This window comes from Adiantum capillus-veneris, chromosome 5 (genome assembly GCF_014529385.1).
Source record: "Adiantum capillus-veneris isolate H3 chromosome 5, ASM1452938v2, whole genome shotgun sequence".
In the NCBI taxonomy this organism is placed as follows: domain Eukaryota; kingdom Viridiplantae; phylum Streptophyta; class Polypodiopsida; order Polypodiales; family Pteridaceae; genus Adiantum; species Adiantum capillus-veneris.
The window spans coordinates 63049799-63063937 of record NC_140935.1 but is presented as its reverse complement, the minus strand read 5'-3'; the positions used below and the strand labels follow the sequence as shown (position 1 = coordinate 63063937).

Genomic DNA, 14139 nt, shown 5'->3' with positions numbered 1-14139 from the left:
CGCTCCTTGAGTGTGTTTTCTTTTTTTTGCTTAGCAAGCGGCCATGCCGGCCTCCAACTCCCTCCTTCTCAAAGATTGCATGGCATGCTAAGAAAAGCAGTGGTCCACGTCCCACCCCTCTTTTCTAGAATAAAACCCTTGCTCTTGATACCAGTGTAAGACTAGGGGAGACTAGTGCCTGGAGTCCACCTCTCGACCTCCCACTATATAGGCCAAGCTCCTAGCCCTTTGCCCTAGCTGGATTCCCTTTCCACATTGCCCAGTCCATGACTTCCTAGCCTTGCCCTTGTCCTGACAGTTCCGCTACAAGGTATCTTCATGGAGAAACGTGTAATAGATAAGGTACATGACTTGTCTTTATGACTTCCTGGCCTTGCCCTTGTCCTGACAGCTCCGCTACAAGGTATCTTCATGGAGAAACGTGTAATAGATAAGGTACATGACTTGTCTTTATGGGAAATCATATGTAGTTGAAATCCCGTGTTATGAAAGCAAATGCAGTGCAGCTTAATGCACATATGCTCATCCTTGAGGGAAGAAATAGCCTATTTTCATGAAGGTGCATAAGTGAATACTTCTCTTACTCCTGCATGTGATTGTGAAAAACTACACAAACATCTACGTGAAGAGTATAGAGCCTTAATGACACGTGCACTCATAGCAGTCTTGCAAGGGGAACTTACACCCCTCTATCTAGATGAGAGTGTAGAAGAAGATTGTGATGGCCAGTGCTCTAATAAAGAACCGATCCGCTCCAAAACCTAAGAAAGCCCATCAAGAAAACCAAAATTCTCGAAGGACAAAAGATAGTAATGTCAATGCAGAGAAGGATGCAGAGAAAGATGCACAGAATGTTGTACACCAAAGTAAAGAGCAAGATGAAGACAAAGATTATGATGACCAAGATCAAGAAGAAGACAACCTTAAACCAAGCTCTGATGCAAACAGAGATAAATATGAAGATCATTAGGGAGATCATGGAGAGGATGGAGGAGAAATAAGAGGAGGAGACAATGAGGAGCAAAGAGGGGGAGATTATGGTGGAGAAGACAAAGGGTTAGGATGAGGAGAAGTAGACCAAGGGGGTAAAGAGGCACAAGTTGGGGACAGAATCCTACCATGCCTACCCCAATGATGGGCATGCCAAGAAACACGCCATGGACCTCATTTGTTAGTAAAGCACCGCTACATGGTAGCTCAATGCCTGCAACAGTACCTACAAGTGTGCAACAATTGTATACACCTATAGGTCCTCCTACTCATGTAGTCACTACCCCTCCCATTTTTTCAACAACCTATGCTCCACAACCACAACACCCAAGCTCTTATTTCCATGGGACCATACCGGCTAGCATTAGCATGTCACATCCGATGTCTGCTATACCTAGGGCCACACATATGAACTTTGGGCCGCCACATGGCACAACACGGTACCATACGTGTAACCCAAGGGCTTCCTATGCGCCAAGCCCAATGCCAATACCTACTCCACATGTAGTCTCTGGAGAACCTTCACCCACGGTGCCTACTCACTTAGGTGAACTGGAAACATTTTCTCAAGCTATCGGTTGATCTATTGCTGAGAATATGCGTAACACGCCTGATAGAGAACCTAGAAGTAAGGCAGTACAAATAGCCAAGCTCACACAAAAATTTAGTGGAGACGGGGATGTGAGAAAGCATTTCAAAGTGTTTGAACAAATATGCGATTCTCTAGGAGAACACAATGACCTGCATAAGAGCAATGCTTTAAGCCTAACCTTAAGTGGAAAGGTTGGGGATTGGTATAGAACCCTAAGGGCGGAAGAAAAAACAATTTACCCTACTCTTAGGAGAGTGTTCTAGAAAGAATACATACGAGAGGGAATGCTTTCGGGTGTAGCCTCTCAGCTCCAAAAAGCCCAATGAGAGGAAGGAGAGTCGGTGAGAGACTTTATTAGTCACCTAAAGCATTTGAATTCTTGTTTTAATTCAAATGAGTGCTTCAATAATAATCAATTTCTTGATAGATCATTAGGGGATTACGACATGAGGATATCTACAATGGCCTAGTCATTAGAGATATCACCACTTGGGAAGCGGTCACCACCAATGCGATACAATCGGAGGATAATTTAATGATTCAAGGAGAAAGAGTGTCTGTTGAGCCTAAATTTATTAGCTCGCAAGCATCGGGACATCAGCCAATGACCCTAAAGTCTATTGCTAATATAAGGAGCCAAAGATATCTGAGATGACTTTAGCAGATCTCACCAAGGCCATTCAAGAGAGTCTTAGAGACAATTGTCCGCAAAACAATCATCTGTATCCAAGAAGGGAGCAACATTGGTGCTCAGTATGCTATGGTCCGCATAGTACCAGTGAATGCCCTACTTTTAGAGTGAAATTCAATGGGAATTGCAATGCCTGTTGTGGGAGGTATGGTCATCAAGCTAAGGATTGCATAGTATTTAAGTGCACGATGGCCAATAGACCAACCTTAGTATGAACAAACACACCTCGAGTGCCTGCATTGATGCCGGCCCCACCTCTTGAACAAACGTCACAACACATGGTCCCTAGGGCCCAAAATGTTGTTCAAACAACAGCCTTACCACCTCCAGTGCTAGGACCACAACCACCACATCCGAGAATCACTTCTGTGAATCAAGTGGGTTGTGAGTCATCTATTGCTTGTTTGGAAGGCTTTGAGAAAGATATAAAACCTAATATTGCCTATGGGATTGATGCGCTTGAAGAAAGTACACAATACTACATGGAGGACTATTGAGGACAAGTCAAACCTGTTTATCAAGTAGCTGCTCTTGCTGCAAGAGGCCAAAATATCAATTACACTGCCAAGAGGCCACCTCTTCAATGCTACAAGTGTAGAGGTCCACATCGTGTGGCAGAGTGTTCTATTAGGCTACAAAAGAACGCCACACTAATGCAAACCAATCAAGCGAGCACATCTACAATGGCGATACTCATGTGTAATCGATGTGGCATAGATCATTTGATTGCCCAATGTCCGAATAATCCAAATGCGTCGAAGATCACACCATTAAACTTGATTAAGATTACCGAGGAGCCATCACAAAGTACACTTGTGGTACCAGTAAACGTACTCACACGACCGATGCTCCAAAAACAAAATTATATTCTTGAAGAAAGAGACACGACATCAATTGCCCAATCTCAGAATAAGAAGAAAACACAAAGGAAGAGATCGCAAAAAGCAGCGAAGTCAGACCCCAGTTCAAAGACCAACATAGGGACTGGTGACGACCCCATATATATGAACGATGCTGAAGAGGATTCTGATTCAGGAGAAACCATGGAGACCAAAATGACCACTAAGAAAGAAACCAACAAGAAAGATTATCATGAGCCATAATGGCCAGGATCCAAGAAAAAGATAGGAACTTACCCAAACCCTACAGAGGAGATCGAGCGAGTCAAGCAATTAATGGGTTTGGTAGAAGATACCCAAAGGGATCTAGAGCCAGCACCTAGGCAAATCCAGATTACAAATATAGTGTTCCCTATGCAACAACAACCTCAAAAAGTCCATAGACCCCTAGCCATACCTAGTGTCATCCAAGAAGAAAGTGACTTAAAGTCATGGGAAAGTGGACATACTCACTTCTTGATGGAAAGAATGTTTACAGAGGGACTACCTGACCCTATCAAAAAAATGGAGATCCCATATTCCCCATGTCAAGGGACTGAAGCCCAAAAGGTGTCGTTAAATATTGCTAAATTGATGGATTTCATGGCTTTAGAGGTTAGAACCACCATCATGTCCAAACTATATGGAGACCCTGAGCTATTGTTAGCTCTTTGATCTTTCCTCAATGGAGAACTGAAGGTCGGACTACCACAATTTGCACAGATGGATGGAGTTAAGGAGATGCCAATAGAGGAGGAACACTTAGATCCACAACCCAACTTAGATGAGAACCCTATTGTAGAAATACCTATTAACAAGTTGGGACAATACTTTGAGGGAGATGAATCCAATGCAACCATACCAATCACTACCAAGGGATTAAATGTGAAGGGAATCCTTGATGGTGGCGCTGGAGTTAGCATTGTGACTAAAAATTGTTGGGAAACTATGGGAATACCTCACCTTGGAACCACAACCATACATGAAGCTTTCCATCTTCATTGCATCACCAAGGTCATAAGGAACACAAAAATTGTATTGTAACAAATCTCTCTTGATGGGAGAAATCATAATACAAATACCTATTGGAGGGGGGACCGGCTCCACATAAATCCGATCCTCAATTGTTGTCATGTTCTCTAAATTCTCTCTCTTGCAAAAGTATTGTTCATGCCAAGTTAACTTCAATTATGTTTACCCGCTATGCTCACAGAGTAATTTCTCAAAATTACTCTCTCTAATTTCTGCTACTCTGAAGTTAATAGGTCAATTCCATTACATTGGTATCATAGCATTTGGTTTCTCATTTTTTGCTTACGAAGAGAGGTCCTTAAGTAGCCTATAATGGTTGATTTTGTTAATTATATTAGGGTAAGTGGAACTAGGATCTATTATCGGTTTTGTTGAGTCCACTATGTGGATATGGTGCACTCCTAAGGAGCTTTGGACTTCATAGTGGAGTCTTTTTAGATTTGCCTACAGCTTTACCATTATTGAGTCATAAGAAGTCCAAAAGGAGCTAGCCCTCGGCAACTCTCCTATGCTGGACCTACTCCACTACTCTCTATAATTAACCACTTCGAGCCGTGGGTGTAGATACTTAAGAGCCAATTTTCAAAGGCTAAGGGGAGTGGCAATTAAGGTTTTGAATTGCCAAAGCATACACTAAGTACCTACATAAATTTTGTTAACATGGCTGACAATAACCAAGAGAGTAGAATGAACATTGATAGCTTTGATTTTGCACATGAAGGTGATAATGATGATGCTCCCATGTTTGTTAATTATCTCGTTACTAGGTTGCAGCAAGCTATGGGCAACCCTACTTTGCAAGCCGAAGTTACTCAAGAACTTCGCGCTTATGGGATTTCCCTTCCTCTCCAAGAGGAGAGAGAGCTTAGGAGGCCTCTTGAAGAGACCCCCAAAAGAAGACTCTCTCCCATACGAGAGGAGGAATCCAAAGAGAAAGAAAGCAATGAAACTTTAAGTTCCTCTGAAGATGTGGCTCAACGAAGACGGCGGTCTATACGATCGCCAACTCCTCCTGAGAGGAAAAGATCAACAAACAGTCCTTCTCCTCGTCATTCCGAAAGGGAAAAGAGGAAACAAAGGAAGAAGGAGGTCACCCTCTTCTCCTTCTTCTTCACCTTCCTCCTCTTCCGATGAAAGCTATGGCTATTCTCCTAGAGAATATAGGAGGGGAGGACATCGCAAATCATACCCTGCATGGCGAAGGTCACAAAAGCTAAAGAAGTTTAAAGAGGGAGGAAAGAGTATCTCTTTTCTCACCTATGATGGCACCTTTGGTGCTACCGACAAAGTGTTGGCCTTCATCCAGCAATTTGATACGGATTTTGAAGACGAGAGCTTCACAGAGTCCTCCAAGCTATGCCATGTAGCTATGCACTTCCAAAAATCAGCTCGTCAATGGTGGGCTAGCCTTTGTGGCAATGGTGAAGCCCCAAAGACATGGAAAACTCTACGAGTTTCCATCATGAAGGAGTTCCTTGCAAGTGATGCAAAGGACAAAGTGCTTACCGAATGGCGCAGCTTGAAGCTTCTCTCTCATTAGTCTATCAACAAGTATGTAGACAAGTTTTGGGATTTACATCTCAAGGCTACTGTCTTTCAAAAAATAGACTTTGTCGAGCAAAATCAACAATTCTCTGCGGGATTACCTGAAGAGATGGCCGAATACATCATGTGTTGCTATGTTAGCCTACTACTACACACACACACACACACACACACACACACACACACACACACACACACACACACACACACACACACATTTCTTGATGACTATGGTGGACAATGCAAATATATTGTGATTTTGGTGGTTGATAGCAATTACGTAGGATTCACAAACAATGTATGGTGGTTTAGATTCATAGCAATTACCTAGGGTTCACGAACAGTGAATATGGAAACTACACAAGAATACCTATGATCACATCGGGCAAATGTATGGTGGTTTTGGATAATAGCAATTACCTAGGGTTCACAAGCAATGTACTTTGAGATCGCACTTGGTTCACTTGGAGTTTGCTTTAGATTCGTTCACTTTAGATTCACCTTGAATGTAATCTGTCATCGGATGGCGGACATATAATCTTAGTGGCGCTTTGTAAGTAGGAACATTGATCACACATGGCAGGGTGTGACAAATAGTTATGAGGGCCACGATGGGCCACCCACATGACTAAATTACACGAAGTCTATGAAAGGGGATATGTGGTCTCAACAACAAGGGTAGGTGGCAAAAAGCTCAATCGTCTGATCATTGTTGTGAACATGAAGTAAATTGTGCATGCATTGGCATTTGGTGGGCTGTGTGAATCGCATATGAATTACATTGTGAACTAAGCATGCCCTGTGTTTGTTGCAATTGACATGTGATCCTTTATGAGTTGTGTTGGCGGACAGCCACTTTCTATTTGCAATAACATGTGTAAATGTTTTTGTCCGGGGTGCGCTAGCCTCCACACTATCTCGCACAGGCAAGCTCAAATGTGATTTGGGCCGTCAGATGCACATTTGTAAATTCGGGGCATTTCGTAAACTCGGAGAGAAAAGTAAATTTGGGAAAGCTTGTCAATTCGGGTCAATCCAATGTCTTGAACCCCCGACCTCCGCACCACGAGCCATGTGCACTAACCACTACGCCCTCATGCGTACGGTGAAATACAGGTGATTCGAGTATGTCATATTGTAAATGTGGGCTGATTAGTAAATTCGGGGGCACGTCGGATCTGACGGTCCATGATTGATGTGCCCCGCGTTTTCCTCCTCAACCATTGATCCCATTTGAGCATGCCCGTGTGATATAGTGGTGAGGGCTAGCTAGTGTGATGACAAAGCATGGTGTTAAGTTTTGGGATCATGAGTTCGAATCTGCGGGCCAGCTTTTTCTCTCCTCCAATGCTGGCCGTTTATCCCCTTTGAGATTGTAGCAGGCCTAGTTTATGAGCAATTCTTTGGGCACATTTGTGAGCGTATGTGAAGCGTCCTCCAAGGCAGACAATGGCAGCAACGTTGCAGGCAAAAGGACCCATCGTTTCGACTCATCAGGCAACCACACAGAGCTGGGAGTCCATTTTGAGGAGCAGTCGCCTGCGTCTTCCCTCTGCATTCCGCGAGTGCGCCTTGTCTATCTCAAAGCCCGTATCCTCCTCAACCTGCTGCTTTGTAACCCGAGCCATGGCGAGCGAGAGCACCGTCGTAGAGAAACTGGGCGTTCGAGTGGAGCGCAGTCCTCCCGAGTCCCGCCTTTCCGAGCTTGGAGTGCGGTCTTGGCCCAAGTAAGTCATCACTTCCTCTTCATACTTGCAGGCAGCGAAACGGTCTTTGCTACAATTGCAGCCCCAAGAGCAGCATCTCATAGCTGTGCTGAAAAAAGAGGGCAGTCGAGAAGTTGAGGGCCTGTTAACGGTGGTTGCAGCCACACACCTCCCAGTCAACAAACAGTAGAAGAGGGAGGCACACGTGCTGTCAGCTCCTTGTTTTGGTCTGCCTCTGATTTTTTGTGTCCGTCAACCTTGACAACCAGGAAGGGGGGATGGATGTGGTGGAAGCGGTGAGGTTCTTTCCAGTGAATTTTGGAGAGGTCCCACATGTCTCCACTTGAGGTGTACATCCAGGTCTAGGGGGCTGCAGCCTACATGCAGATGGCCTCAATGCTGCAATTAGTAAGCCCGTTTGGGGGGGGTCTGCTAAGCATGAGCAAGCCCCATGATTCTGAGAGCCATTCTAATGATATTTGGATATAGGGACACAGATAATGCATACACCAACGTATGCACACCTGCACACTTACATAATTCATTGATGCATGGCACATGCATTTATGCCTCTAATCATCCATCGACACATCTTCTTTACATTCTTAGAATATGTACCTAGATAGGTACATACATAACACACTCAATGCATGGCACACATAGAGCTCATTTTATACAGTGTGCACATTAGAGACAGTCTGACGGTGACCTCTGACCCATCATTGTGTTAGTGCCATGTGTGAGAGTGTCTTTCAAATCATTGTTTGGAAACTTCCAGCATACTGCTGTGTGTTTGTGTTTGTGCTTGTACCATTGTTTCATCTACCCATGTGTAATGCATGCAACATTCTTGGTGCTCTATCATCGGTACTATCACTGGGGCCTTTGAGGTGGGGTGAGTAGCTCGATGAAGTTTCAACTTGTGGAGAAAATGAACTGACACGATGGCAATGAAAATATTATCATTGTGTGAAGGATGCAGTGTGCATGCACAAAAAGCAGGAGCGAGAGTGGGGTGGAGCTCTTGCAGCAAGACCATGATCTGCAGCTCCTTGTTGCTTTCTATTGTGTGATAAGAAAAGAATGGTTAATTAAGGTTATGAGTTGGGTGTGGCCGGCTGGCCACAGTGGGCAAACATTATGTGAATTGGGTCATTCCACTCTAGTTATTTTGGGCGCGCGGGGCTTGGGAGTTTCACAGAAGCTGCAGTGTTTATGTTTTATTCCCAGGCTTTACATTGATATTCAATTTGTGTCTTGCATCAAGAGGTTTTTTGCTATGGTTTTTGATCCTCTCCTCTCTTACGATTGTTCTCTGTGTGTTTTCGCATTGTGTAGATGGGGCTGCCCTCCTAGCAAGTTTCCTTGGACTTACTCTGATAAAGAGACGTGTTACCTTCTTAAAGGTAAGGTGAAAGTGTATGGGGAAGGCTCATCCGAGTATGTGGAGATCGGTGCAGGTGATTTGGTTGTGTTTCCGAAGGGTATGAGCTGTGCATGGGAGGTGTCTGAAACTGTTGATAAACACTATAATTTCTCTTAGGGCAGGTTACATCCTACGCAGCTCTTGTTGTCCGATTTAGGTCGTCATACCAATCTTTACAGATGCAATGCTATATCCCTATTCATGTCGCATTGTATTGTGGTACATGTATAATATAAATCAGGTTGCCATTGAGAATTTTCTGTCGCATGATTAAGGTCGTCATACTAATCTTTACACACGCAAAGCTATATATACCCCTCTTTGTGTCGCATTGTATTGAGGTATCTGACAATTTGTACTATATGAAAAAGGTTGCCATTGTAAATCTTTATTTGTTTACTGTTTACCATTTCTGGCATCTTAAAACTTGCCCTAGAGGAGAAGGGAGAAAGGTGTACAGTTTTTTAAGATTCCTTTGTTTAGTTAATGAATTGGTCCCTACATTAACTTTTTGGCTTCCTTTAGAATTTCTTTTAAAAAGCCTGTGTGAGGCTTCACCTTGTTTATTTGTTTCAGTTCTTTTGAAAGATATGTCTAGCAAAGGTAAGGCAAGGTGCTAAGCTTTATCATTATATCTGATATAATAAACATCCATCCTGGATTTTCGAAGGTGTATTATTTCACATTGTGGTGAATATTAACTCGGGGTGAACACGTGCAAGCTTCAAATAGCCGATACCCTTTGCGCTAGCTTGGGCAGCTATGGATATGTTGTTAAGGGATTTACTATGGATACATTGTAAAGGCATTTGTGTACAATTACCCAAAGAAGCAAATCATTTTGGTCTCAAGACCTTGCATACTTGTGTGATGGATCACAAGCACTAAGCCATCAGCACACGTCGTTACTCATGGAGCACTCGTTTACAAACATGCTTTTTCTCTATGTGTGTTTAAGGAAAATATAGAGTATTATTGCAGCAAATTTGATGTGTTAAAAAGGTAATGTTAGGCAAATCCTTCAAATTGGGACATCAGAGTAGGGAGAGTTTTAGAGTGCCCTCTTTGACTAGAGAAAATACTTTGGTGAACCTTGATGCGACATGGGGGGTGGCACACTATGGGGGGTTGCATGTGCCACATTGATGTCGTAGTGGGGCATGAAGGACAACGACTACGCATGGGAGAGAAGCTTATATGTCTGTAGTTGTCTGTGAAGACTCGATTGCCCACAATGTGTTCAAAGGGGTCAAACCAAGCCAGTAGGGAGATCAATGTATACTAGTTGCAAAGCATTAATATGGAGGAGCAAGAGCTCCACAAGCATATGCCTGCAATGAAAGAGTGGGCAATCTGATACCAATCTGATATTAGGAAGAATCTTAAGGTATTGCCCAAGTAGTTGTCTACTTCGATCATTCTTGAATGGTCATCAAATATGTGCAAGATGATCACATGAGATAACTATTGTAAGGCAAAGGAACTCTGTTAGTACCCAGCCATTGCACTTCACCAATACATCTTGGAAACTAGGAAGGAACATTGGCAAGCGCTTATACTAACAAACTGGAGTCGCAAGCGTTCATACGGGGAGCTCCTCTTCATGTAGATTTCATCACAAAACAACATGAAGAGGGTCAAATGTGTAAAGGCCCATGCCCATGCTCATGCTCATCGTCCTCGTGGAGAGACACACCGAACACAAGCTAGAGGACCTTCACACTAACACGCATGGGCACCTCTACTAACTAACACCCAACCACCCACCGACTTGCAACACAAGCTTCCTCCTCCATAGAGGAAACCTCAACTTTACTCACACGACCAAAAAAATGATTAATTTCACACATTTTGAAAGCCCCTTGTTGATTTTTTGAGTGCACACACTTACAAAATTAGCAAAACTATATATGTGGTGTAGCTATCACTCATGCTTAGAGACACCTTGCATACATCATCTCTGCAAACATTGTACAAGTATGATTTATACATGTGCACACAAAAATTCATAAAAGATAATTTCTCAAACTCTTACGGTGGCCCACATCACTTCCAAAAACTCGTCACATACCAAGCAAGCGCGGAATATTTTAAAGTGTTTCATCTACATACTTCAATTCCGTATTGATGTTTGTCTTACCACCCACACACGCATCCATGAAGACAAGAAGCATGCAAAAACAATGTACTCTTATCTTATCAGCCACTTCCAAATGGCAATTATCGTCCATGCTTAATGCACAAAGCCATTCTACTGAAGTAAACCAATAGCTTGCCACATGAGGAATCCATTCCTTACCTCTCTCAAACACATAACAATGGAGTCCTTTAAATCCAACTTCCACATGTTTAAATGCCTCCATTGCATGTATCATTTCATTCATACACTCTTGCAAACTATCATCAAAATCCTTGTCATAAGAAAAAGGCCAAACAACATCATTTTTCTCTCCTGGAAACAAATTTTCTTGAAGCAATTGTCCTTGAGACCAAACACCATCATTTTTATATCCTTGAAAAAACTGGTGCTTAAAGCAATTGATTACTCACATAGCATGAACATTATAAGACTTATCATTGCATAAGTCGCTCCAAATTTCTATTTTGAAAACATCCACTAAATCATTTTGATTTCAATCGTACCAATTGCAAGATGATGCATATCTCATAACATCCCTTTCCAAATGCGCATGTGAACTCACATAGCAACATTGTCTCTCATCCCATAGGATACATATCATCTTCCAAAATTGTAATCCTCTCAAAATCAAGCACATAAGGCATATGCCCATCCATGTGATCGGATTTTTCAACGGGCTTATTTTCTTTGATCCCGTTCATAGAAACATCACAAGGCTCTCTATCGTATGATGGGTACTTGTTAAAACAACATACTCATCAAACAAGCCATAAGTGGATAGATCATTATCAACCACCATAGCATTATGCATAGCTTCAAGATCCACAATAAACTTAGAAGCATCCTGATCTATTGCTTGACAGAAGCTAGAACCATCTATTGCTTGATTGGCATCTTAAGGCACCTCATCAAACAACCCACACATGGTAATAAAGTGTACATCTATCCGAATATTTATTTCATGATAATCTTCGATACCATGAAGATCATTCAAGCTAGAATTATTATGCTCAAGAGGAGAGTCTAAGGAGTTTACATCATGAGCTTCTATCGTAGCATATGCTTTCACAACATGCCTTCCTAGGGCTATCATCAAACAAGCCACATGTAGTCTTCACCGACCTCGGTTTCATGCATACCATTGCACTCTTGATCATCTTCTAAAGTATCAAACCAACACTTTCACCATAAAGGAAACCAGAGAAGGACATAAACATTTAAATGTGCATGATAAGCATCAACCTCTCCTATGACACCATCTTTGACACATGCTTCATTCTCACACTTTACTTCTTGTTCACCACAACCCCTTCCAAATCTCTACAAGGCATGATCTACCAAAGGCTTATCCAAATAAGCCCCTTCAAATTTGAAATTTAACTTTACAATGTTCAAAACATAATCTCTTATACATTCAATGCCAATCTAGTTCTCTTCCTTACCCTATATATAGGTCTACTCATCTACATACTCTTCTTTCCCATGTGCATGTACCTTGTTAAAATATCCTATTTTTGTATGAGTAGAAAATGTGTCAAACAGAGTTGTCCAAAACATACTTTGAAACACATGTATAAGTTCAAAGTGTATATATCGACAAGCCGAGATCAAGAGAAAACTCTACGTCTTTTCATCACTAGGTCCACATACCTCAAATACTTTATCACATGCTTCCAAGTACTTTTGCAAGTGATTTTTTTTTAATTTCTAGGCATATGTGAGCCTGGCTATGTAATCAATATTTTAAGAGCTGATTCCTAGGCATACTCCAACTTGGCAATCAAATCCCTATTTCTTGGCCTTGAGCTGATTCCTAGGCGGGCGGACTCCAACTTGTCAATCAAATCGCTCTTTTAAAAGGAGTTTCTCCTCTATTGTGGGGGCACCAAAACATGTAACTATTTGGGGCTAGCGTCAATAAAATTGTTAGATTGTAGCTTACAATTGAGTGTGTAGAGAGGGTAAGTCTCTCCCATAAGCTTGTAGCTTTTGGTGATGGTATATTGATGCTAATTAAGAGCACCATGTGTGTTGTAGATTCCCACCCTAATTGCATTGGTTGCTTTCATTAGCCGGTTAAGAGGCCATTGGATTGCCAAACTACTACGGTTGGTCATACATGGATACACTAGTGCAAAGATGCATGCACAATAGTATTTTGTTGGTAATTATCCATAGATTTAGCCAAGGGTTGCAAAATTGCTCCAAAAATGATGGATTTAGAGTTGGATTTTGGGTTGGCTAAAGCCCATTAAAAAAATAAAAAGAGACTCGTACACACTTTATAAGTCACATAAACCCCCTTATGAAGGAGGCTTCCTATCACATTAGAGTATAATTTCTTGTTATTAGATCTTCCATTTTCTATTTCTAGATAACAACCATCAACTGTCTTACTAATTTGGAATAATTTTAGTGTGCGCACACATTATTCCTTGTTACTATATTATGGTAGCGATGTGTTTGAATATTTAATGGTCTTGTCTCTGTATTGTTGCAAGTGGCCCAATAAAACAAATAGAGCTAAGTAGCATGGTATTGAACATGCATTTGTGGATGCATAGCAAAAGAAGATGCCATTGTTGCCACTTCCAATGCTTCTACTCATAGCAGGCCTGCCCCCATAGATTTTGCTTCTTCAAACAACAATGGGTATGAGAAGTCCATTGATAAATGAAAAAAAATAAAAAAATGTAATTTTTACAAGGCAAATGATCATCTCATCAAGGACTCCCTAAGCTTAAGGCTAAAGAAGCACTAAAGAAAGAGGAAAATGTAGTCATTATAGATGCTTCTTCCAATGCACATTCAATAAATGTTGTGCAGGATGTGTTAGGGTCCAAGCCAACTGCCAGACAAGTACCACTTTTATCTATATAAAGATTTGACTTCACTCTCTCACAAATTTATGCATAAACCATTACCACACATGCCTCTCCTAGCCCCCACAACCACTCCGAGTCTCCACTCTTTACGAGTGAAAGTCAGAAAATGACGATGATTCACAAAATGTCTCAACAGGACCGGACATCAATTGCCAAAGAGGCTTGAAGATTTAGAAAAGCTTGATCAACAAAGGCTAATAGCTGTAGCTCACATCTATGCACAAAAACGAAAGCAGAAACAATTTTTTGATTCA

The 14139-nt window shown here is 41.9% G+C and overlaps 1 protein-coding gene across 1 annotated transcript; it reads left to right on the top strand.

Moving 5' to 3' along the window:
- The first annotated feature begins 7128 nt into the window (after positions 1-7128).
- Positions 7129-9247, top strand: LOC147457421 (uncharacterized). Its single transcript, XM_086512296.1, has 2 exons — positions 7129-7455; positions 8773-9247. The coding sequence occupies exons 1-2, from the start codon at positions 7178-7180 to the stop codon at positions 8975-8977; spliced, it is 483 nt and encodes a 160-aa protein (XP_086368422.1). The 5' UTR covers positions 7129-7177; the 3' UTR covers positions 8978-9247.
- Positions 9248-14139: the final 4892 nt, after the last annotated feature.